Raw genomic sequence first — 25,370 nt, 5'->3', positions numbered from 1 at the left:
AACTTCCTCTGTCCTACTTTTAAATGCACTCTAATCCGCTCAACACCACACATTACTCTATGCATCATTTACCCCTTTCTATGTTCTTAGATCATCCTCTACTCTTCTTTTATACTTACAGCACATCTCTTTGTCTTCTTCCTCTCTGTCGCTAGGATTTTTGCACAGCAATTTGTGAATCATGTACCTACCTGTCTCCATGTTTTACGCATAGGCCTACTGTATGTTCTCTCACCCCTTTTATTCGTAACTTCACACCTGCTCTCGTCTATTAAATAAAGATTGTTTCGTGCATTGAAGTCAATGTTTAAAAGGCTGTATTTGACAGGTAATTTGGGACTTCTGTGTTTGATTGTCCAGGGTCCTAAGAGAACATTTAGGAGAAAAGGAGGTACAGCTGTCGTTAACATTTGATGCTATCGAGGAGGCTGACCTGGCAAATTATTCCTGTTACGTGGAGAACCACATCGGGCGGCGGCGTGGGAGTGCAATACTGCAGAAGAAAGGTAGGGAAATCCAATTTAGTGCTCTTTTCCACTCCCAATCTGCGTTGGCTGAAAAGAATGTCAACTGATGGAATGCATTAGTTGAGAACTTACTCAACAAAATTCTGATATGTCTCGGTTTTCATTTTAATTAAATCTGCACAGCAAATTAACTACTCAACCATTTTTTGGACATCTTGTTTTAATGATACATTATGATATTCATTGCAGTAATATGCACTGGTATTTCTTTTGGGCGGTACAGTGGAGAAGTGGTTATTACGTCGCACAGTCAGGAGATATGGGTTCAAATCAACAACCTGTTTCAAAGGGTTGGGCAATATGGCCTAAAATCCATATTGCGATATATATTGCAGTCTCTTTCAAAAACGACATCAAATCAAATCAAATCAACTTTATTTATAAAGCACATTTAAAATTTTCCACAGGGGTAGCCAAAGTGCTGTACAATGGGCAGGTTAAAAGATAATACGAGAACCGAGCAAACACAACACAACACAAACAGACATGTATCACTTTATAATTTGTTGGCATATAATTCATAATAAGATAATTTCAAACAACTTCAGGTTGCTCGTCCCTTGGCTTCTGACATATGTGACCGTACGATACTTACAGCCAGGTGGGAGCGCTGTTCTGCCAGTAGAAGCTTTTTTCAACAGTGCTTGAAAACTTCATTATGAACGATAGTATACACAGTCCATAATAATGTTTACTGTCGCTAGGGATGGCTTTCGAATTCAGTACTTTTTTTTGGCTACAACTGAATACCACCGGTCCTACCGGGCATTGAATCATGTGATCAATCAGGAGATATGGCATTGTTGTAGTATTTGGGTTGCGCGTTATGTCACGCCCGGTTGCCGACTCAGCTGGCTCTTCTCACTTAGGTAATTGATGATCTAATGCCAATAAATAAATTGACTCAAACAACGCTCCAACGTAAGCTAAGTCAGTCTCAACTTTTCTTAAAATGTGTTAACTTGATGCTAATATTCATTGGCTTTGCTATTGACATGCTACTGAGTAGCATTAGCGATTTTACATGGCGATTTCAACACCTCCAAATGTGTTAATTAACACATTCGGAGGTGTACAATTGAGATGCACTTTACAATCAAACAGCTGGTACGTAATAAGTATAATACTTACATTATTAAGACTTGTTAAGGTGCAACAAAAGACTAGATTCAGCAAAGGATGAACTGACTAGCCAACACACCAACAGTTATACACTACTGCCATCTGACGTCTTTGACTTGCAACTTTAATTGCAACTTATTGTCGCATTGCAAATGACACTCAGAAATGTGCTAAAAAAAACCAAGATAAAACAACTGGACATCAGCTATCATAATCAGCTCATTTTCAAATGTTGCAATAAAAAATAGATGTTATTATCAAAAACAATTAATATTTATTAACCCACACAAAAGTACCAAAAATTGGTACCGTTGAGTACTGGTATTGATTCCCAAGTACCATGAATTGGTATAGTATTTGTACAAAGGTGATGTTTCCCAAACTGTAGCACAGAGATATTCAACTGGATAGTTTTGGGGGCACATTTCCAGAAAGCTAAGGACCGGTAGAGTGAACTTCTACCTTTACTATTTTTCTTATTTTGTATATTCCTAAAGTACCAGTAGACTCTGCAATGGATATTTATTTTTTGTGTATTTTTTTTTTTAACGTTACTAAATTTTTAAGAACAAAAAAACCCAGCCCTGTCTCGACAACGGGCGTATTCTGCTGTTTTTAAGGACCTACTGCCAAAAACCCAGCAACGAAATGACAGTGCTCGAGTGTTTTTAGGAATCTGCTGCAAAGATGTTGGTCACTTTAAAGTTTTTTTGAACTGAACCAGTCTGGTGTCATTTCTGAGCCGCACTTGGTCCCCAGGCCACCAGCTAAATAGCTTTGCTGTAACAGATAGTCCTGAACATCATCAAAAAAGGTAAATATGGTAATTTCCCCCAAAATATGATCATTCTTGGCTTCTGGTACTTCCTCCAATCCTTCAGTGATACCAATACTTAGACGAGGATTAGTAATTTGGAAGCATATCTGCACTATGGATGGACAGAATTTAGCCACACTCTTCTAACCCTCACTCAGGATGCTGCAATGCATTGATGACACGTGTTGTAGCCTGTTGCAGCTTGCCACTCTCAATTTTGCAGGACACGACTAGAATGTTATCCACATCAAATCTTTATCGTAGGCAAAATTGTTTATAACAGTGTTTTTCAACCTTTTTTGAGCCAAGGCACATTTTTTGCGTTGTAAAAATCCGGAGGCACACCACCAGCAGAAATCATTAAAAAAGAAACTCAGTTGACAGTAAAAAGTCATTGTTGGATATGACTTTAAAGCATAACCAACCATGCATCGCTATAGCTCTTGTCTCAAAGTAGGTGTACTGTTACGACCTGTCACATCACACCGTTTTTTGCTGTTGTCCTGTGTGTAGTGTTTTAATTCTTGTCTTGCACTCCTATTTTGGTGGCTTTTTCTCTTTTTTTGGTATTTTCCTGTAGCAGTTTCATTTCTTTGCTCCACAGTAAGTCTTTGCTGTTGACCAGCATTCTGTTTTTGTCTACTCTTTAGCCAGTTCAGTTTTAGTTTTGCTCTGCATAGCCTTCCCTAAGCTTTAATGCCTTTTCTTAGGACCACTCACCTTTTGTTTATTTTTGGTTTAAGCATTAGACACCTTTTTACCTGCACGCTGTCTCCCGCTGTTTCCGACATCTACAAAGCAATTAGCTACCGGCTGCCACCTACTGATATGGAAGAGAATAACATGGTTACTCTGCCGAGTTCTAGACAGCACCGACACTCAACAACAACACATAATTTGCAGACTATAATTACTGGTTTGCAAAAAATATTTTTAACCCAAATAGGTGAAATTAGATAATCTCCCACGGCACACCAGACTGTATCTCACGGCACAGTGGTTGAAAAACACAGTTTTATAACATGCAATGCTACCGTGTTATGACTTGGCCTAGCTCCCTCTCCCAGGGCTAAAGGTTGGTAACGGTGGCGTGATTGATGAGGACAAGATTCAGTTGATGTCCAGTTTGTTGAGTAAAGAGAACTTTATTAGCAAGCGAGTGGATTCTAGCCAATTGATAGCTCACCCTCTTTGCGGCAGCCAGACATCCGTTTTTATAGTCCAATATGATATTAAACCACAGCTGAGAATAGTCCACCACTTTTTAAGATTGAAAATGCAGGCGTTAGAGATGCGCGGTTTGCGGACACAACCGCGGAGTCCGCGGATAAACCCCGGGTCGGGCAGGTGACATGACGAAAAAAATAGATTTTAAATAGATTCGGGCGGGTGGCGGTTGAACCAATTCGGAAATATATATACATAGTTAAATGTTGTTACCCACATTTGAAAAACGAGCAGCACTCTTTGAAACAAGTTACGTGAGTTAAGTTAAGTTTGTGCACGTGATTGACAGCATAAGGCTTATGAGGCACATTTTTTATTTATTTTTTTATTTCAACTTAAAAACGTATGAGCCTATGCCTATGCCTACAACATGGGCTATGTGTTTATCTTTATTTTCCTGCCTGTCGTTGACAATGGAGATTGTCTGATATTTTGTCATGGCTGCAGATCAGTCAATAAAGATTCATCTTCGTCTCGAAATTGTTCACTTTTTCACTGTGCATCCCCGCCCTCGTCCCTATTTGAGCATTATAACGTTAACAAGTTAATATTCATTGAAATAAATTCAGAACATTTTTTTTTACCCAACGAAAATATAGGCCTAGTCTTTCTAAAACATTTGTTTAACTTCTTAAAAGCATTGTTCTGCTTGCTGCAACTGCGCACACAAAGTGTGAGGAACGCACTCCTGATCTGAGGGCATTGGCAACAATAGTCAACACTTTCTTAATGGAAATGACAATAGTATTATAATAATGATAAATAATATTATCACGCATTAATATCTCTTAGCCACTAATGAGTGGCCAAGAGATATTAATGCGTGGCACGCATTGAATGTCTCTGCTGCATTGGATCAGTCTCCTTTCTTTAACAGGCAAAAGCTTTCTAACCTCATTAATGCCTTGCATCATCTATATTAGATATATAACAACGGGCGGGTGGCGGGCGGGTGTGGTTTTGATAAAATGTTGGTTCGGGTGGATGGCGGGTGGATGACGACTTTTGTGATGCGGTTGCGGATGAAATAATTGCCTATCCGCGCATCTCTAGCAGGCGTGGACTTTTGAAAACCCTGTTTAACTAACAGGCATTATGCAGAAAGCGCGCCTGAAAGTAAATAGTGGCTGGCATAAATGGGAAAAGAATGATCTCATAGTCGCCACTTTAGTCGTTCCTTTGAAAAATACATGATATTTCCCTGTGTAAAATATTTGCGGCAAGCCTCGCGGTAACTTGCGTCTCCCCTCTGACGAGCACAGCAGAGTCAGTCATTGCAAGAGAAGGGGAGCGAAAACAAAGAGGCAAAAAAAACATAGTGACACACTGCTTAGCTAACGTCACTGCATAAAAAAGGAATGTGTGTCTCTGATAAAAAATGAATGGGCACAGCTTTGGGAATGTGAATTAAAATAAACCTGAACAAAAGAACAAGGAGGAGACTGAGAAACAACAAATAAATGCCAAGTAATAATAGTGGGGAATGTAAGGAGTGCACAAAAAGAGCCAAAGAACAAAGTAGGGGGAAACTGAAATAGTAAGAGGAAGGTGATGAACTGGAAACTGGTCTTCTCCTCTTTTTTTCCTCTGACTCCTGCTGAATGCCTTGAGTGTCAAATCTATCTTACTATACTTAACTAGCCCCCTAGAGACACACACACACAGAGAAGCGCAAACTGACTCACTCCTCCAGTGGGGGTCGTCAGGGTAGGTTGTCATTACTTAACAGGGTAATAACAAGGATGGAGAGGAATGTGTTTGTGTGTTTCCGGTTTTATCGGTAGGCAGTTTTTAGGATTAAAAGCACGACTAAATACTCAAACTACAAAATATGCTACTTATATAAAACACAAACAAGGTATAAAAAAAAATTAAGTGAAACCAGCAATAAGTAAGTGTAAATGGTTGTCAATTCCATGAGAATCAAAATAAGAGATGAAGGCTTCAATGCTACAATTGTGCCTTTGCAAAGAAAATTATGTCCAGTGCTTTAATTGACACTCCCAGGTATTGAATGATGAGTATTTCTTGCAGTTGTGTAGAACTGCATTGAGTCCTACTTAGAGGTGTATCACATGCTTTGGGTTGCCAAGTGAACTTAATTGTGTCGTATTGGGCCAAAAAGGAATGCAGTTTGTACCGTATTACCGTGACAATCAGAGACAGTTTGTAAAATGCCAGTGGAATAAACATGGCAGACATGGCAATTTATATGAAAATGTATATGAAACGTTGTACCTGCTCTGTTGCCAATAAGAGGATACAACATAATTTGGCCTACTTTTCTGTTAATCCCTGGTGTTGCAATGGTACTGTACACATTTCTGCTTTTGTGGCATGATGCTAAATCATCATGCAATTGTCTCATTGTGGCAACCCCTAACAGGAAAACTCTAAAGGCATTCTTTAATTTAATTTTGTTTAATTTGTTATTTTTGCACATATTTCAGAATTAGTTTTGTATTTATTTGTGTATTTCAATAAATCCAACTAGAGCAGCACCTCAATTTAGGCCGGGGTTTAATTGGCTCTGTGACAGAGCTCTTAAAGGGGAACTGCATTTTTTTTTTTAGAATTTTGCTTATCATTCACAATCATTACGTAAGACAAGAACACATATGTTTTTCTTTTTTTATTCATTCTAACTCTTAAATAATAAGATCAAAAGTCTGCTTTCAATGAAGCCTATGGGAGTCGCTCCATTCTGCCAACTAAGCCCTTAAAAAAACACCTCCTTTATGAATTTTACGTACATGATATAGTATATATGTAATGTAGTTACAGGCACATTCATAATAACATTTAATATTTAAATATTTTAAACATTTTAAGCATATGCAGTGCATTCATTTAAAAAACTCATCACAAGGTCCGCTGTTTTTTTTTTAACAACAGCACTGATTTATATTCACTGCAGACTATGAGAGTCAAACACATAATAAAACATCACTTACTGTACAAGGGCTGCTGTCATTAGGATGCCGACTGATAGAATATTGTTATATTTCCATTTAAAATGAAAAAATACTCATAGTCCTCGCAAAATAGGGGGGTGTAATCCATACTTGCCAACCTTAAGATCTCCGAATTCTGGAGATGGGGGTCGGCGTGGTTGCGGGGGGATTTGAGGTGCAGGCAGCATACCCCTTCCCCTTTGAACTTTTCTGAATGAAATGAAATTATTTTTTCCAATCATTTCGGAACTTGCAAGAGTATTTCTTCTTCTTACTCTTCGTCGCAATGTCTCTTCTTCGTTCTTTTGCTTCGTCTCCTTCTTGTTGTGTGTACAGTTGTGCACTGAGCTGCAGAAGCCGTAAATGTTATGGTAGCGTCCCGGAAGAGTTAGTGCTGCAAGGGATTCTGGGAATTTGTTCTGTTGTGTTTATGTTGTGTTACAGTGCGGATGTTTTCCCGAAATGTGTTTGTCATTCTTGTTTGGTGTGGGTTCACAAGATGGCGCATATTAGTAACAGTGTTAAAGTAGTTTATACGGCCATCGTCAGTGTGACCTGTATGGCTGTTCATCAAGTATGCCTTGCGTTATAACTAAACCAGTTTATAGATCATACATCGTGTCAGCATTTCTTGACATCTAGGAGTAAAGATCATTGTTAAACCCGTCCAACGCTACATTATTATGTGACTGGGCCGGTACGCTGTTTATATGGAGGAAAAGCGGACGCCTGAACAGCATGCGGCTGTTAAGGGGTGAAAGTTTTAGGTTAGAGAGGACGTTAAGGGCAGGGCCTTTAAGGCACGCCCCCAATATTGATGTCCGGCTGGAAATCGGGAGAAATTCGGGAGAATGTTTGTCCCGGGAGATTGTTGGGAGGGGCACTGAAATTCGGGAGTCTCCCGGGAAAATCGGGAGGGTTGGCAAGTATGGTGTAATCAAGTCTCTTTTTGTGTCGTTCTCGCCATTCCGGGTCTAAATTGACTGTCAAAGTATACCAACTTGTCAGATAGCGTCCTCATCCTTCTACTATCAAGGTTACAGACATGGTTTATGATTTACAATAAACGTTCACGAGCAAAGGAAGCAAGGAAGCAGCTTACCACTCGATGATGTAAACATAGGTACGCACAAAAGTAATCACACCGCCGCTATAAATACTTTGTCTTAGCGCTTATAATAACAATATCTGGAATACTTGGTTGATATTCAGGTAACGAAATGTAAATGAAGTATTGTTGGTGCTTTTTGGATCTTTTTTTATTGGGTTTTATGGGTGGAATAGAGGAGCTCCCATTGGCTCTGCTGGAAGCAAACTTTAATTTACATTTATTTACGACTTAGAATGCATTCAAAAAATACATTCTTCATCGTCATGGCTCCCATAATGATTGTGAACAATAGGCAAAATTCCCAGAAAAGAGCAATTCCCCTTTAACTCAAAACACATGTATCTCAAATCAACATCTCCAATTAAAATGACTTTAAATCATAACCATTTTACCATGTAACATGCCTTTTAAAAGAAAAACAACAGTTTAAATAAAAAGTATTGTAAAGTTATAATAAGAAGCATCCGCCTTGGAAAGTGGAATTCCACAATATCTCCTTCAAGCTGCTGCGCTGTCAAACACACCATCAGCAGCTTCTCCATATATCCATGGATAAATATCAGCTTTTATATACTATCTTAACATTCTTGGCTGGCGTTAGTCTCCTCTGTCTTTAGTATCGTGCTCCGTGAATTGCTTCGCCAAGTTGGCGACACGCTCAATGATTAATTTCTTTAATTCAATGAAAATCATCCTCTTCTTCTTGTCAGTCCAGTCCTTTACGCTCACTTTCTTCCTTACCATGGTTGGAAAACACAATAACTGTATGTCCATCTGTAGAACAAATACCCCTACCAAAATGTATGGAATCAATAGATTCCATATTTTGCCAGAGGTTGTATAAGCCCATGCTAGCAAATAAGACCAGATGTTTTAGGCGTATTTTATGGGGTTCACTGTGACATTTTCTACGGCAACTATAGGTGGGGGTGCTTGTAACAAAAATGTTTGCTTGCAATTTAAAGCATAACAGTTAGCTGAGTGGCGGGTCTTATATCTCAAAATACTCTCAGGTTTGGGCACTCTTAAATTGAGGTACCACAAATTAAATTCAGGTTAGCACAAAATAGTAATGTATGCTGGGTCACCAGAAATAGGTGACATAGAAATCAAATATGTTATTATTATTATTTGTATTATTAACATTATTATTATAATCAGTAATACTAAGGTTTCTATATGTGGAATGTATTTTTGGAAAGGAAAAACAAAGAAGACTAGCAGAATACTAATTTAAGAATGTAAAATAATGTTTTGGATTCCTTTAAATGTACATAATTGTCTAGTAGATAAAGTATGTGGGAAATGCATCACAGTGCAGTTTTGCTGAACATCAATCAATCAATCAATCAATCAAAGTTTATCTATATAGCCCTAAATCATGAGTTTCTCAAAGGGCTGCACAAGCCACAACGACATCCTCGGCTCAGATCCCACATCAGGGCAAGAAAAAACTCAACCCAATGGGATTACAATGAGAAACCTTGGAGGGGACCGCAGATGTGGGGACCCCCCACGCCCCCGGGCGACCGGTGCAATGGACGTCGAGTGGATCTAGTTAATAGAGTCAGAGTCCAGTCCATAGTGGGGCCAGCAGGCAATCATCTTGAGTGGAGACAAGTCAGCAGCGCATAGACGTCCTCAACTGATGTACAGATGAGTGGTCCATCCCGGGTCCTGACTTTGAACAGCTAGCGCATTATCTGTGGTCACCTAATCGGTGCCCCCCCTCTCCACGAAGGAGAGGGGGGCAGAGCAGAAAAGTGACGGCGGATCAACTGGTCTAAAAGGGGGGTCTATTTAAAGGTTAGAGTATACAAATGAGTTTTAAGATGGGACTTAAATGCAAAACATCAGTCCCTTTACCACAATTAATGGCCTGAGACTCCATTGTCAGTCATAGTGTGACAGCCTCACTTAAGCAGGTTGCTGAGTTTTCAACTGCATGAACACTTTTGTTGTTGTGAACTTCGGTAGCTCAACTGAAGGCAACGGCACATCACTGTGTGAAGAAAAATGCTGCTATTACTCAGCAGAAATTAACTTCACTGAGCAAGATGCTTTACCCTTTGAACTGATCTTGTCAATTCAAAGCGGCAAGTAATTTGTCTTTTCCGCCTCCAGTGTAGGCTGCTTCTTTCAAAGTTCAGTAACCACGCTAAATAGCAAGTTCTCTGTTCCCCTCCCCGCCTCCTGGTGTGACGCCTTGTAGCAAGGGCACGTTAGAGCGCCTGAACACAACACGACAGCCGAGACAAAGCACATGTTCTGCTACGTTAGCACACATTAATAAAGCTTGATTTCACACACTGTGTATGATTGTATTAGGAGTGCTCCCTACCCCCAGTCACGTAATTGGTAATTGCAGATGTGATTTATTTATTTTGAACACACCACGGACGGGAATCATAGTTGACAAAGTAGAAAGAGCTGCCTTAAGCCAACATGATATGAGTATTACTAGAAAGAAAAAAAGAATAGTTTTCTGGAGAATAATAAAACAGATGGGGACTGCGACAAACACAAAATATATCCAAACATTTAAAAAACTTTAACACAAATAATGCAACAGACCAGTATCTCACCCTTCTATTGTGTAAAATAGATTTGTACAGCAGATACGGGTATGTAGATCAACAATATTATTTGCCTATGAGGCTGGATAGAACAGGTTTATAAAATAATAATACAATTAATTCAATAAATAAAATGAAATAAGCAGACAGGGACATTGTTCAGTGTGTACCCCGCCTACCGCCCGAATGCAGCTGTGATAGGCTCCAGCACCCTCTGCGACCCCGAATTGGACAAGCGGTAGAAAATGGATGGATGGATGGATGGATGGATGGATGGATGGATGGATGGATGGATGGATGGATGGATGGAGGGACATGTCTCATTATGTTTCTGATGCTAAAATCTCCTGTAAAACTCAACTCACAGACATCAACAAAACAGGGTTTAGAATTTGATATTGTAAAACTTCTCTATCAGAATCAGAATCAGAATTACTTTATTAATCCCCGAGGGGAAATTAAGATTTTCAGCACAATCCCATTCGAGATCAGACAAACATTACAGGGAGACAGAACAGAATCGCTGACGGGTCTGCCAATTTCCGGTGCCCCTTACAAAAAAGGTGAGAAACAGGTAAACGCTGGGGCGGTGAGAAAAAAAAAATTCAGTCTAAGCCTGGGCCCCTGGAGAGGGTCTCAGACTGAGGCCAAGGGGGAAAAAACCTCGTAGCCATAGCACACATAAGCATGTGTGTAAGAGGGAAACATCAAACATCAAAGAGCATAAAGGATATTAAAGACATTAAAAGAGCAGAGCTGATGCAACCAGCCCTTTCTACACACAGCTACAAAATTAATAACAACAAAAAATATATATACACTGTGGTGGCCTCTGCAGTGTTCCACGCCATCGTCTGCTGGGGTGGGGGTAGCATGGCCAGAGACAGGATCAGACCCAACAAAGCAACCAAAAGAGTCGACTCAACCCTCGGCCGCCCACTAACTCTCGGCCAGTGTCCAGTCCGCATGGATGAGCGAGCATGCGTCTAAGGAGACCGAGGCGTCCGCTACACGCTCATTCAGCCAAGACACTGTGAAGCTTGTCCGTCCCAGTGCTCAGTGCTAGCTCCACAGCCTTGTCTCTTCATCCGCATCTCCTCCAGTCTTTTCAAACGGACTCTGGTGTGGCAGATACCCTGCAGCTGGTCTCCATGGCCAAAAGGCTCCCGGGAGGCAGATCCAGAAGCCCACAAAAAAGCACCGCAGAAGTCACGAAAATGTCACCCCTTGTCGCACAGTCCCAAAGGGTCCCGAACCAAAAGGCAAATAAAAAACACATGAAAACAAGAGGGAAACATCAGGAACACAAAAGGATGACACAAGAGCACAGAGCTCCTGCCAACAGCAGGGAGTACAGCGGCGCCATCTTGAAAAAAGTACTATACCTGTTATTAGGTCCAATGAATCTTTATTATGCAAATGTTTTCCTAATATAACTAGGGATAATTATTCTACTCCAAGATAAATATGGCCTGACAATGTGTGCCAATGAAGAACGAATGTCATCCCAAATTGTAAAAAGCATCTGCTGATTTCTTATGTTATCTCATTTGTTTAATGTCAAAAGTGGTAAAGGAATGGCTAAATCAGGCTAGAATTAAGGTTGTAGAATGGCCTTCCCAAAGTCCTGACTTAAAGGCCTACTGAAATGATTGTTTTTTATTTAAACGGGGATAGCAGATCCATTCTATGTGTCATACTTGATCATTTTGCGATATTGCCATATTTTTGTTGAAAGGATTTAGTATAGAACAACGTCGATAAAGTTCGCAACTTTTGGTCTCTGATAAAAAAAAGCTTTGCCCCTACCGGAAGTAGCGTGACGTTGTCAGTTGTTCACTTCCTCATATTTTCCTATTGTTTTCAACGCAGCTAGAGCTATTCGGACCGAGAAAGCGATGATTACCCCATTAATTTGAGCGAGGATGAAAGATTTGTGGATGAGGAACGTTAGAGTGACGGACTAGAATGCAGTGAAATACATATCTTTTTTCGCTCTGACCGTAACTTAGGTACAAGCTGGCTCATTGGATTCCACACTCTCTCCTTTTTCTATTGTGGATCACGGATTTGTATTTTAAACCACCTCGGATACTATATCCTCTTGAAAATGAGAGTCAAGAACGCGAAATGGACATTCACAGTGACTTTTATCTCCACGACAATACATCGACGAAGCTCTTTAGCATGAGCTAACGTGATAGCATCTGTCTCAAATGCAGATAGAAACAAAATAAATAAATCCCTGACTGGAAGGATAGACAGAAGATCAACAATACTATTAAGCCATGTACATGTAACTACACAGTTAATAATTCTCAGCCTGGCAAAGCTTAACAATGCTGTTGCTAACGACGCTAAGGCTAACTTAGCAACTTAGCAACCAGACCTCACAGAGCTATGATAAAAACATTAGCGCTCCACCTACGCCAGCCAGCCCTCATCTGCTCATCAACACCCGTGCTCACCTGCGTTCCAGCGAGCGACGGCGCGACGAAGGACTTCACCCCAACACATATGTGGTTGGCGGCTAGCATCGGCTGGCACGTCTGCTATCCAAGTAAGTCCTTCTTGTTGTGTTGCTACAGCCAGCCGCTAATACACAGATCCCACCTACAACTTTCTTCTTTGTAATCTCCATTGTTCATTAAACAAATTGCAAAATAGTCACCAACACAGATGTCCAGTTTACTGTGGAATTATGAAATGAAAACAGAGCTTTTTTGTATTGTATTCAATGGGGAAGCCATACCTCTGTACCCCTGGCTACGTCACGCGCATACGTCATCCTCCAAAGGCTTTTTCAACCGGAAGTTTAGCGGGAAATTTAAAATTGCACTTTATAAGTTAACCCGGCCGTATTGGCATGTGTTGCAATGTTAAGATTTCATCATTGATATATAAACTATCAGACTGCGTGGTCGGTAGTAGTGGGTTTCAGTAGGCCTTTAAACGTGTGGACAATGCTGAAGAAACAACTCCATGTCAGAAAACCAACAAATTTAGCTCAACTGCACCAATTTTGTCAAGAGGAGTGGTCAAAAATTCAACCAGAAGCTTGTGGATGGCTACCAAAAGCGCCTTATTGCAGTGAAACTTGCCGAGGGACATGTAACCAAATATTAACATTGCTGTATGTATACTTTTGACCCAGCAGATTTGGTCACATTTTCAGTAGACCCATAATAAATTCATAAAAGAACCAAACTTCAGGAATGTTTTTTGTGACCAACAAGTATGTGCTCCAATCACTCTATCACAAAAAAATAAGAGTTGTGGAAATTATTGGAAACTGAAGAAAGCCATGACATTATGTCCTTTACAAGTGTATGTAAACTTTTGACCACGACTGTAAGTTACAACTACGCTACTTTGTATTAGAAATGGCAACAGCAAAGGATGCATGTGCATGTACGAGCCAGTCTGCCCCACAACAACAGGATAAAGAAAAAGAAAGAACGTTTTGACTACAACATGGGACAACAATGGCGAACTCGCACAAAGCTCTTTGGCAACATTTCTTCCTTATATGGAGATAATTGCTGACGTCACCAATGGGAAAAACGTCACAAATTGGGCAAATTTCAAACGACTTCTTTGGAGAAAGTATGAAGGAAGACAAAACTGTTTTATAAATATCTCGGCCATGCCTCCATGGTTTGATTTAAATTTTCCGGGACTTGGGCAGATTTAAAATAGACAAAAACAGATATGAATAGGTAAGAAAAGTTGGTTAAGTCCCCTTTAAGATTACCGGTAATCACACATTTAATTTTGACCGCATATGCTCTTGGTTGTTACACGGTCAGTGATCAGGTCAATGCATACTTAGACTTGGACTTAGACTTAGGCCATGTCTACCCTTAAACAAATAATTATTTAGCCTAAGCCCCGTTTCAGCCACACTAAACCAGCGTTTAAGGTAACCCTCCTTGGACAAATTTTTACACGGCTAAGTGCGCCGTGTATTTCTTGAATCTCCGGCACTTAGTTTTGTATGGACTCATTGATCGTTTACAAACTGAGTTTGGAGAGAAAGTGACGCCAGAGACCTCGCCCTACACAGGAAGTGACGTCAGAAAGAACGCGCCACAGCCAGCTTCATAATAAAGCGGTTTCGTAACTCGGAGGTAAACACTGGAAATATAGAGGCGAGTCATCCAGACATGGCCGTGTTTCTCATTCTTCTACATGTACAGACGCTTGTGGAAATCACACTTATGAATACCTTAAGAGAAAGCGATTGCAGCTATTTGGGATACAACACATCTCAGAAGGCAAGATAACTTTCCAATGTACAGGTCAGCTGTGATTCTACTTAGCGAAAAAGCAAAAAACTCTGTCCATTTGTCGAAGGAGAGACAACAAGAATGCAAGCTCCCGTGGATGTGATATAAAAAAAAAAGGTAGCCTGTGCTTTGTGTTACCTGGCCGTCGAGGAAAACGCCGAATGCATTTAGACTGGCAAAGCAGACTGTATCAGTTATTGTCCTCCATGCATGTCGCGGACTCAACGTCTAGGTCCAGAGTATATAAAGTCACCAAAAATGAATGGACAATGAAGGTGAAGGCAAAAGAGTGAGGAGTGTCCTGACCAGATATCTAGATCCCTAGATTGATTGATGTAAAATGTTCTTTATCACATTGTTTACGTGTCTAATAAAGATTTGATTAATTTATGATGGCTCAGGTGTGATTCACTACAATAGGGCCCCACTGCACACTGGATTCCAGTTAATTGAAATACCACAACACTGGATATTGTTCAGATAAGTTATATTTAAGAACTTGCACACAAAGCAACACTGGAGATGACTATGACGTGCGCATTTTACATGCATAAGTACTACGTCGCGTTGCGCCGGCGGACGGAGAGGGGCGGGGGTCTTAAACGGTGGCATTGTTGTGTGTGGACACGGCTAAGGTTAGGTGTGATTTACTCTGGATAACCTTATCCGGCTTAGTTTAAACGGGGCCTTAGACAAACTGTATTGATCCACAAGGGAAATGAGTGAGGAGACTTGAACTGGTTTGCTCGCTTGTAAATTTCCCTGCAAAATACACCCCAACAGAAATAAATGATGTATTTTCATTAGAACATTTTAGAAATGTTTGTGTATAATATTCTGAAAATATTGTGTAATTTGTGTCCAAATATTTGAGTCTTATTAAGGTACCGGTAATTTGACTTAAATTAAATAATCACATGTGATTAATTATGATTAGTCCAAGTTCAAAAGTGTGATTAATAATTTGTCCATTTATTTTGTTCTTTGTCTGTTGTAAGAAATAAAGCAAATGGAAAGTGCAATGTGAGGTGTTTCTCCTGAGCACTGATAGTGGCATGCAAGTGATTGATTAGTAAAAGTGAAGGCAAAATGTGTGACAGCTAGGTAAGGAGAGGGTAAGCAGAGGGAGGTAATGGGCGAGTGGAAAAATAGAGACAGAGGAGCGAGCCATGGGGAGTTTTACATATATGACAGGATCAGGCAATCTGATTGAATGTCTCTTTACAGCTAATATTTGGCAATTACAGGAGTACCTGCTGGCCTGGTACTTTCTGCAATGCTGTGACAGTCGCTTGTCACAGCGTTGGAGAGACGTCTGCTGGTGACAGATGGTAACGTCAGATTAAATCTAGACATTCACATTGACATGTATAAAATGACAGATGGACAAATACATCATAAAGCAACAATTAAAAGTGTATAAGAATAACAGTCCAGGGAGGCTGGCACACATTTGTTGTGCAGACTAAAGTACTGGGACACGTGGCCAATACTTAAACACTAACTCAAAATAGAAGACAACTTGATTTCTAGTGTGGATTACTGTGTGAGGTCATCAGAGGTCAATTTGAGGTTGGTGGTGTCGTGTTCTTTAACATCAAACTCATCCAACCATGTCTGACTTGTCCGTTAATAGACCTGCACAATCTAATGGGAAAAAATACACTAAAAATACTACCTCTTGTGTTAATATGGAAAACTACAACAATATAACATAATTGTTCATAAAAACTGAGCCAATTCTGATAAAGCTCTTGTATTGGATATCATTATGTTGTGCTGGTGTTCCTAATATAGTGGAGTGGTTGGCATTTTAAAGATAATAGATTTAAACAGTACCTCCAACATATCTCCTCCCTTGTTTATTTTTAATTATGCATCTGCTGTACAAATTATTTTTGTTCTATTTCAGGGGTAGTCCTTCATAGAATTTAATTAATTCCACAGAAACATCAGCTTGGGTGTCTTTCTTTCATATTTCCTTATACCAAGTGTCTGTCTTTGTGTCACATACACTAAAAAAGACTTCAAAAGACAAACCAGTTCATAATTCTCTTCCTTCCTCTCTCCTTGCCTCTATAGAAGCATTTTAAGAAATGGAGATGTCCTCCAAGAAGCCATGCTGAGATCAATTCCTAGGTCTCAGCAGGCAGGAGGTCCGAGAAGAGGAAGCACAAATTAGGCATGGAAAAAATAGTCTTTGAGCAGCTCAACAACTTTGATGTGTAATGAGAACCACATTAAGCAACTAAAAGGAGAAAGACTGTTATAATATTACATTGTAGATCAGAACGATTGCAAGGAAGAAAGCAATGCATACAACTTTATGGCAAAATAAAACAAACTACTATATGCACTAGATTAAACACCAGTTAATTATAGTATAATTGTAAAGATGGCTCATACACAACACAAGACAATACTAAAAATACATTCGAAAAACATCCTCAGGTAGACACAATTTTTTTTTCCATCTTAGTCACCTATTCCCTCCATAAAGCCCTCTAAAAACGTCTAAGAACAACCAACTATACTCAATTTACATGCCGTGACCTGTATATTAACTTTATTAAAGTATTAGCAACATTTTTATTATAAAAGCTAAGGAAGCTCGCAGCTGTTTTTAGCAACACGCCTTGATCACAGAGTTACAGTACGTACTGCAGCTATTCAGAATCAGAATCAGAATCAGAAATACTTTATTAATCCCCGAGGGGAAATTAAAATGTTCAGCACAATCGCATTCAAGAGCAGACAAACATTACGGGGAGACAGAACAGGATCGATGACTGGTCTGACAACTTCCGGCACCCCTTACAAAAAAGGTGAGAAACAGGTAAACGCTGGAGGGGGGGGATGCTAATTAGTAAATCGTGGATTCTATAGTGTAACGTTGTGGCCTTAAACCGAGAAGTTGGTCAACTTTTAAATTCAACTAAGATCCGAAGATATCGCTTGGTAGACGTGACAATATGCTTGTTTGCTCCCCTCATTTTTACCTGAGTGAGGATTATGATGAATTCATCATCTAAACTGGGACCACAAGTCTTGTGCTGAAAGATATAAACATCCCATCAGTCGGCATCCCAGTGAGAGCAGACATTGTACAATAAGTAGTTGTTTAATTATGTTCGTAGTTGGATTTTCTTGTTTAGCACTTAGCAGTGGGGCTACATTCTGCTTAATGTTTCACTATATAGCTAAATCTGTTTAGTACACAGCTTCTAAAACGTGTAGCTCATCCTCTGAATATTCAGGCCCAAAAATATAAGATTTTGGATCATCATTTGACCCAAAATAGTCCATGTTGGCTCTAATGAAGTCTGCCATGGTTAGTAGTTGTTGTTGTTGAAGGAAATAGCGAATGTGAAATTATTACGGCCAAAAATAAATGTTCTGGCATTGCTCAAAATTACCTAAATACTGTATATACAACATGGTAGCATTAATATGCCTGTTAATATATATATATATATATATATATATATATATATATATATATATATATATATATATATATATATATATATATATATATATATATATATACACTACCGTTCAAAAGTTTGGGTTCACATTGAAATGTCCTTATTACTTTTCAATGAAGATAACTTTAAACTAGTCCTAACTTTAAACTCTATACATTGCTAATGTGATAAATTACTATTCTAGCTGCAAATGTCTGGTTTTTGGTGCAATATCTACATAGGTGTATAGAGGCCCATTTCCAGCAACTATCACTCCAGTGTTCTAATGGTACAACGTGTTTGCTCATTGGCTCAGAAGGCTAATTGATGATTAGAAAACCCTTGTGCAATCATGTTCACACATCTGAAAACAGTTTAGCTCGTTACAGAAGCTACAAAACTGACCTTCTTTTGAGCAGATTGAGTTTCTGGAGCATCGCATTTGTGGGATCAATTAAACGCTCAAAATGGCCAGAAAAAGAGAACTTTCATCTGAAACTCGACAGTCTATTCTTGTTCTTAGAAATGAAGGCTATTCCACAAAATTGTTTGGGTGACCCCAAACTTTTGAACGGTAGTGTATATATATATATATATATATATATATATATATATATATATATATATATATATATATATCCATCCATCCATTTTCTACAGCTTGTCCCTTTTGTGGTCGCGGGGAGTGCTGGAGCCTATCTCAGCTGCATTCGGGCGGAAGGAGGGGTACACCCTGGACAAGTCGCCACCTCATCGCAGGGCTAACACAGATAGACAGACAACATTCACACTCACATTCACATATATATATATATATATATATATATATATATATATATATATATATATATATATATATGTATATATATATATACATACACACATAGGTTTTATAAAGGGCTTTATAGGCGGAGTACAGCCAAATCCTAATTACCTGTTTTTTGCAAGCAGATATTAAAAATGTAAAACAAATAATTCATCAAATTAGTTTGTTTTTTTCAGCAAACTTTGTTACATGTTTTCCGTATGAATTGTTTTTGAACATTTTCTTAATTAAAAATCTTTAAATTGCATTTGCATATTTCTCTATCATATAGAGTGAAGGAAGCTGATATGAGGCTGCCACTTTTGACCTTGCTTAGTGGGTATGCAAATGTACCAGTTCTTGGGCAGTGTGTACACTCTGTCCTGAGTACACTGAATGAAGAAACCAGACAAGACAGTGCTGAGTATTTGTTTTCTCATTTAAGAGCGTAAGGGAGGGTCTCCTGTCTGATTTAGTGCGCAAGCAAGTCAGCACCCTGGCTGGGAGTGTGGCTATTTGTGTTTGCAATAATGTCGCCTATATAACATTTCCAGAAACATATTCTACATCATAGAATCTACAGCCTTTGTAATGTTTTAATGTATGTGTGACATCATTATCAATCGAATTCTAAATGCAGAAAAACCATACGAGGAGGCACTATGATACCTTCAGTTACAACACAGAGTCAGTATGAATTGGGGTGGCGTATGTGAGCCAGCAGGTGCTTATTTTTACCATACACCACCTTTTTTCCAAAGAAAAACCAAGCGGCTTTTTTTTTCAAACATTATTCACGCAAACAAAATACAATAAATATATCGTAATGCTCTGCTGTGTGAATAAATTAATGTAACTACCGAGACGGCAGCTAATATATACAAGCTCAAATATAGGATAGACCCTAAAATGTTTTTTAATTCTATAAAATTAAATAAATGTGACTAAGAAATATTTGATAATTTGTTTATGAGAGTGAATTATTATCTTATTGTTATATTTGAGCAGAATGTATTGCCATTTAGAGCATCCATCCATTTTCTACCGCAACTCAACCAACTCCAAAGTGCCTTACCTGCTTTAAACCTCACTGCAGGTCACTGATTTAGTCCCAAAGATGAACAAAGTAGTACAATATTACAACAAAGTGCAGTCTATTGTTAATTTTACACTAAAATAAATGTTTTGTACAACGTTACCTAAAATACCATAAGAGCCGTAGACCATCCAGAATCCACCAATTGATACCTCTCATTTATTATCTGTATATGATTGTGAGAAATATAATTCAAGATTCAATGATTTGTGGTCATGTAGTACATGTTAAAGTTAAAGTTAAAGTACCAATGATTGTCAAACACACACACTAGGTGTGGTGAAATTTGTCCTCTGCATTTGACCCATCCCCTTGATCACCCCCTGGGAGGTGAGGGGAGCAGTGGGCAGCAGCGTAGCCGCGCCCGGGAATCATTTTTGGTGATTTAACCCCCAATTCCAACCCTTGATGCTGAGTGCCAAGCAGGGAGGTAATGGGTCCCATTTGTATAGTCTTTGGTATGACCTGGCCGGGGTTTGAACTCACAACCTACCGATCTTAGGGCGGACACTCTAACCACTAGGCCCCTGAACTGTTTTGATTTAGTACGGAGGTCATCGTTCAACCAAACATTCATTCATTTGATTTATTCATTGTCTACCGCCTAGCCAGTCCAGGGTTCAGAGGGCAGTCAGTCACAGTATACTGTATATAATCATACTCACATTCACACCTATGGACAATTTAGAGTTTCAAGTAAGCCTGACAGGCTTGTCTTTGAAATGTAGGAGGAAGCTAGAGTACCAGGAGAAAACCCACTCAAACACAAGGAGAACATGCAAAACGATTCCAACTGACTCAAACCAAACAAACAAACATTGAAGTTGAAGTTAAAGTGTAAGTTTTCTGAGGTTGATAAAAGAGCATAACAGTGCACCTGCAGTAAAAATGTTAGCTGCATTCAGAAAACCAGTGAAAAGCTGTTATCTGTGCAAAAGATTGGGGAGATCTGGACCATTCAAGTGCCAATCGGGTTATAATGTGAAATGGTTTGTGTAGTTGTCATCCCCGTGCGTTTGTGATTTGGTATCGAGAGACCGAGTGTCAGCAAGATATTAATGGACCACATTTACAACGGTGTCATTCACCAGCCATGTTCCATGCATCTCCCAACCACTCCTATTGCCTGTGATAGTGCTATCATTCACTCAAAGACACCATTACAGACTTCAGTGAATACAGCTTGCAATATGCTGCTGTAGTGTCTCTGGTCACATGTACTAAAAGCAGGTTTTTGTGACTCTAGTTTTGTCGTTGCAGTATGATTTTTGCATAGGCAAAAGTAAATAAATATTTCTAAAGTGAGAAATTTACTGTCAAAATAGTATCTCGAAATGATCATCCACGCGTTAATTTCGTCCAGCATTGACTAATGCAATTCTCTTTTCACTCTCTTCAACAAGTCAACGCTAAAGAGATTTCAGACTGTACAAAATGCAGCTGCCAGACTTTTGACCTGTGCACTTAGAACAGCCCATATTACCCCCATGTCATCCAGTCTTCATTGGCTTCCAGTTAAATTCCGCTTTGAGTTTAAGATTTTAGTCCTGACATTTCGTGCATTGCATGGCAGGGCCCCTCAGTACATCACTGACTTGCTGTGCCCTTACTCTTCAGGGCGCAGCCTCCGGTCTTCAGGCCAGGGTCTTCTAAAGATCCCAAAAACTTGTTTTAAAACCCGTGGAGACCTGGCATTCCAGGCAGAGGTGTGGACTTGAGTCACATGACTTGGACTCGAGTCAGACTCGAGTCATGAATTTGATGACTTTAGACTCGACTTGACAAAATGTAAAGAGACTTGCAACTCGACTTAGACTTTAACATCAATGACTTGTGACTTCACTTGGACTTGAGCCTTTTGACTTGACATGACTTGCTACTTTCCCCAAAACCCAAAGCTTAAAAAGTTATTTGGGAGCGCTCCGTATCTTTCATTTTGTACGTGTCTGTCTGTCTATCAGCGTGTGTGCTGCCTGTCAGCTGGTGTGCTGTCAGTACAACAGCCAATCAAATTAGTTATACGTTGTTTTCATCACACAGCATTCATCCAATCAAATTGCAGGACAACCACCGAACAAGAGTTGTCAAACAATGCGGCAGAGAGAAACAATTATGCCAAAGTTGGTTTCGTTCGGGTATAAAAACTACGACTTGGTCAACAAAAAACGAATTGCGTATGCAAATCACGCAGTTCGAATATTACAGACGGAGACGCAACAACTTCCAACTTCGTTCGACATTTGAAGTTGCCCAAAGAAGGGTAAGTTTTGAATGTAAGATGACGTTTATTGGCTAAGTAACATGACTTTTATTTGCTGTGTAGTTAAATCAGTGAGGCTGTAAACTCACTGCTAACGTTATAACCATAGACATGTTTTAAGGGTACGCAGCATCGAGCGCTACTGCCTACTGGCGCAGACGAGACGCGGGGCCGCCATCTTGGAGTGGTGATCCGCTCCACTCAGTGCAATTCATTTGTCAGGAGCAATGAACTGTCAGCGCATTTAATTCATTTTACCTCACTGAATACCACTGATTTTCACGCGGTTTTTTGTCATACGTGTAGCTATGATAACGGACACATGTTTTGGCAAGTTTTATTATTCATAGTTTGCTTAACAGTAATATAATATTCTTATACGCTATAAGTGACCAGACGTCCGAGATCAAAACTGGGAATATAATCCCAGAGAAGGGGGAAAAAAGGGTAAGCTATTTTTAAATTGAAGAAACAATATGATTAGGTTATATATACATGCGTATATCCTACATAAACAATGTATGAATACATTAGATATCTATATATCTTAGGGACCTATAGACTGTAACTCTGTTGCTGCAGCAGCAGAGAGTTTATTCTGTCTTGACACTTTGTATTGATATTTTGTATTACATTCTTCCCTTAAATGATAATGTTTACAGTGACTGTTATGTATGTATTTTTTATGTATGTCGCTTTGGATAAAAGCGTCTGCCAAATACTTAAACATATATAAACACTTGAAAGTCTTTATATCAGCTAAAACCACCAATTTGTTTCACTACATTCAGAATAAAACCAAATGCTGTTTTACCCAACAATGTTAGTATTTGAATATTGTTACTTGAAGACTTATTCCTGGTTACAATTATACTGTTAAGAAAGTATTGTCTTATATTTTGCCTAAAATGAGAGTGCATCATAATCAGTGGCGGCTGGTGAATTTTGTTTTAGGTGGGGCTGAAAGTTTGTAAACCAAACCCCTGTAGGGGCGTCATCCTCCCCCAGAAGATTTATTTGTGATTTTCACATACAAATATTGAATATCTTTGCTCCTTCTCAACTCTGGTAATATTATTTTCATAAAATACAACCAATAGTATGTTAATGTTTGTTTTTGCAAATGTGTTTATTCTGTAAAGGAATGAGTTAAATGTTTAAAATTGTTTAAACTATTACAATTACTGTTAATAGTGCTATTATAAATTGCAATGTCAGCACTATTTTTTTTCTTGCAATTTCAAATGCACTTGTTTTAATTAATAAATACAGCGTTTTAAAAGCATACACAATCTGTGTAAAAATATTAGTCTGTGGTTAAAAGGACTTGAAAGGACTCGAAACTCAAAATGCAGGACTTGGGACTCGACTTGAGACTTTCCAGTCTTGACTTTGGACTTGACTCGGGACTTGCCTGTCTTGACTCGGGACTTGACTCGAGACTTGAGGGCAAAGACTTGAGACTTACTTGTGACTTGCAAAGCAATGACTTGGTCCCACCTCTGATTCCAGGCTATAGCTCCCAGACTCTGGAACAATTTGCACCAGTCCCTCCGTGATCTTGACTGTGTTGAAACTTTTAAGAAACATTTGAAAACTTATCTTTTTAGTAAAGCTTTTAGTCATTTCCCTTTTTAACTATCATTTTTAATCCACTTTGTATCCTTTTTATGATGTCGCCCCTGTTGTTTCAAATTGAATTGTTGTTTTACTTCACCTATGTTTTGTACAGCGCTTTGAGATTGTATCTGTTAAAAGCGCTTTATAAATAAAATGTACTTACTTACTTACTAAAGGACACACCCATGTTGTTAGATGGAACATACTATATGTGTCATTTAGTGTCTGACCTCTGTCGAGAGTATTGTCAATGATCAAATGAGGCAGACAAACAACAATCAGCTTTGACTGATAAATTATCCTTTGACAGCCAAGTAATTTAAATAACTAATTTCATGCGTCTTCTCTGGCTTGTGTTTGCGCGATGGAGTGTCTTTGTAGCTCTGTCATTTACTTGGGTTCAATTCAAATCAATCTGTTTTTTATTTGCAAGAATGTTCATAAAAAACGGTGAACAATACCATTATTTATGATTATCATCATATGTATCATGTCTGATCATACAGGAATGAAAGACACATACTAAACATGTGTAGGTTAATCAAGATTGTATGTTTGTATATTTCACAAACAAATTGCATTACTGTTTGTGCAAAGACAAAATTGAGACCTGCAGAATTATGTATGTGGTTATTTATACTGTGAATTTAATATTTTCACATGAGTATCTGTTGTGATCGTGTTTGTTTTATTTTATTCCCTCCCCTCTCTCTGTGAGTGCAGATATGTATCGTCTGGAGTTGGCTGGTGGACTTGGGGTCATATTGCTGCTGCTGGGAGTCTTCACGGCACTTTATAAGTGCTACAACTTGGAAATCATGTTGTGCTACAGGAGGCATTTAGGCAGTGATGAAACCGAAGATGGTAAGTGTTCCAAGTGTTTTTACCAGCAGGTGTCATTACAATGCCAGTTGATACAAGTATAAATGTAGTCCCTTTGCATGGTTCCGATAGGTACAGCAACTGTATGTCCAAACAGATATGATACAACACCAGTTTCTGGCAGAAACACATAAACACCATAGAGCTGATGCAAGAGTAAAATGCCAAAAACCGACACTGCATAACAGAAATACTGTGAATCAAGTAACAAAACGAAGGTTAGCAATGCTACCAACATTTGTTAGACATAAAAAGGAGCAAAAACATACCCCTAAACCATACATACATACATACATACTATACACCATACATATACCATACACAACATAAACCATACATACTGCATACACGTCCATCTTAGTTCCTGAGTTATTCAATCCAGATTTCAGTGCAGTTTAATCAGAGTAATGTTGAATATTTATTGATCACACATGGGTAAACAGTTATATTCTTCCAGCATCATCAGGATGACAGCCTGACTCCTCACTGCCAAGAAGATCTAATGATGCCAGCCAATTTCTGTGATTACCAATTATCTATCCTTTAGACATTACAATGCACTGTAGAGAATATGAAATATTAAAAATAATATTAATATCTGTGAAATTGTAATGAAG

At 38.9% G+C, this 25,370-nt stretch overlaps 1 protein-coding gene across 3 annotated transcripts in view; it reads left to right on the top strand.

Annotated features, from left to right (window-relative positions):
- il1rapl2 (interleukin 1 receptor accessory protein-like 2) overlaps nt 1–25,370 on the top strand; it is a 631,449-nt gene that overhangs the window by 579,524 nt on the left and 26,555 nt on the right. For all 3 annotated transcript variants that reach the window (XM_062045414.1, XM_062045413.1, XM_062045415.1), the window contains 2 exons: nt 361–506; nt 24,595–24,735. In XM_062045414.1, coding sequence (XP_061901398.1) covers nt 361–506; nt 24,595–24,735 — 287 coding nt within the window. The remainder of the gene's footprint in view (nt 1–360; nt 507–24,594; nt 24,736–25,370) is intronic.

This window comes from Entelurus aequoreus, linkage group LG04 (assembly GCF_033978785.1).
Source record: "Entelurus aequoreus isolate RoL-2023_Sb linkage group LG04, RoL_Eaeq_v1.1, whole genome shotgun sequence".
In the NCBI taxonomy this organism is placed as follows: Eukaryota; Metazoa; Chordata; class Actinopteri; order Syngnathiformes; family Syngnathidae; genus Entelurus; species Entelurus aequoreus.
The sequence above is the reverse complement of the archived record's forward strand: the minus strand, read 5'-3'. Positions and strand labels throughout refer to the sequence as shown.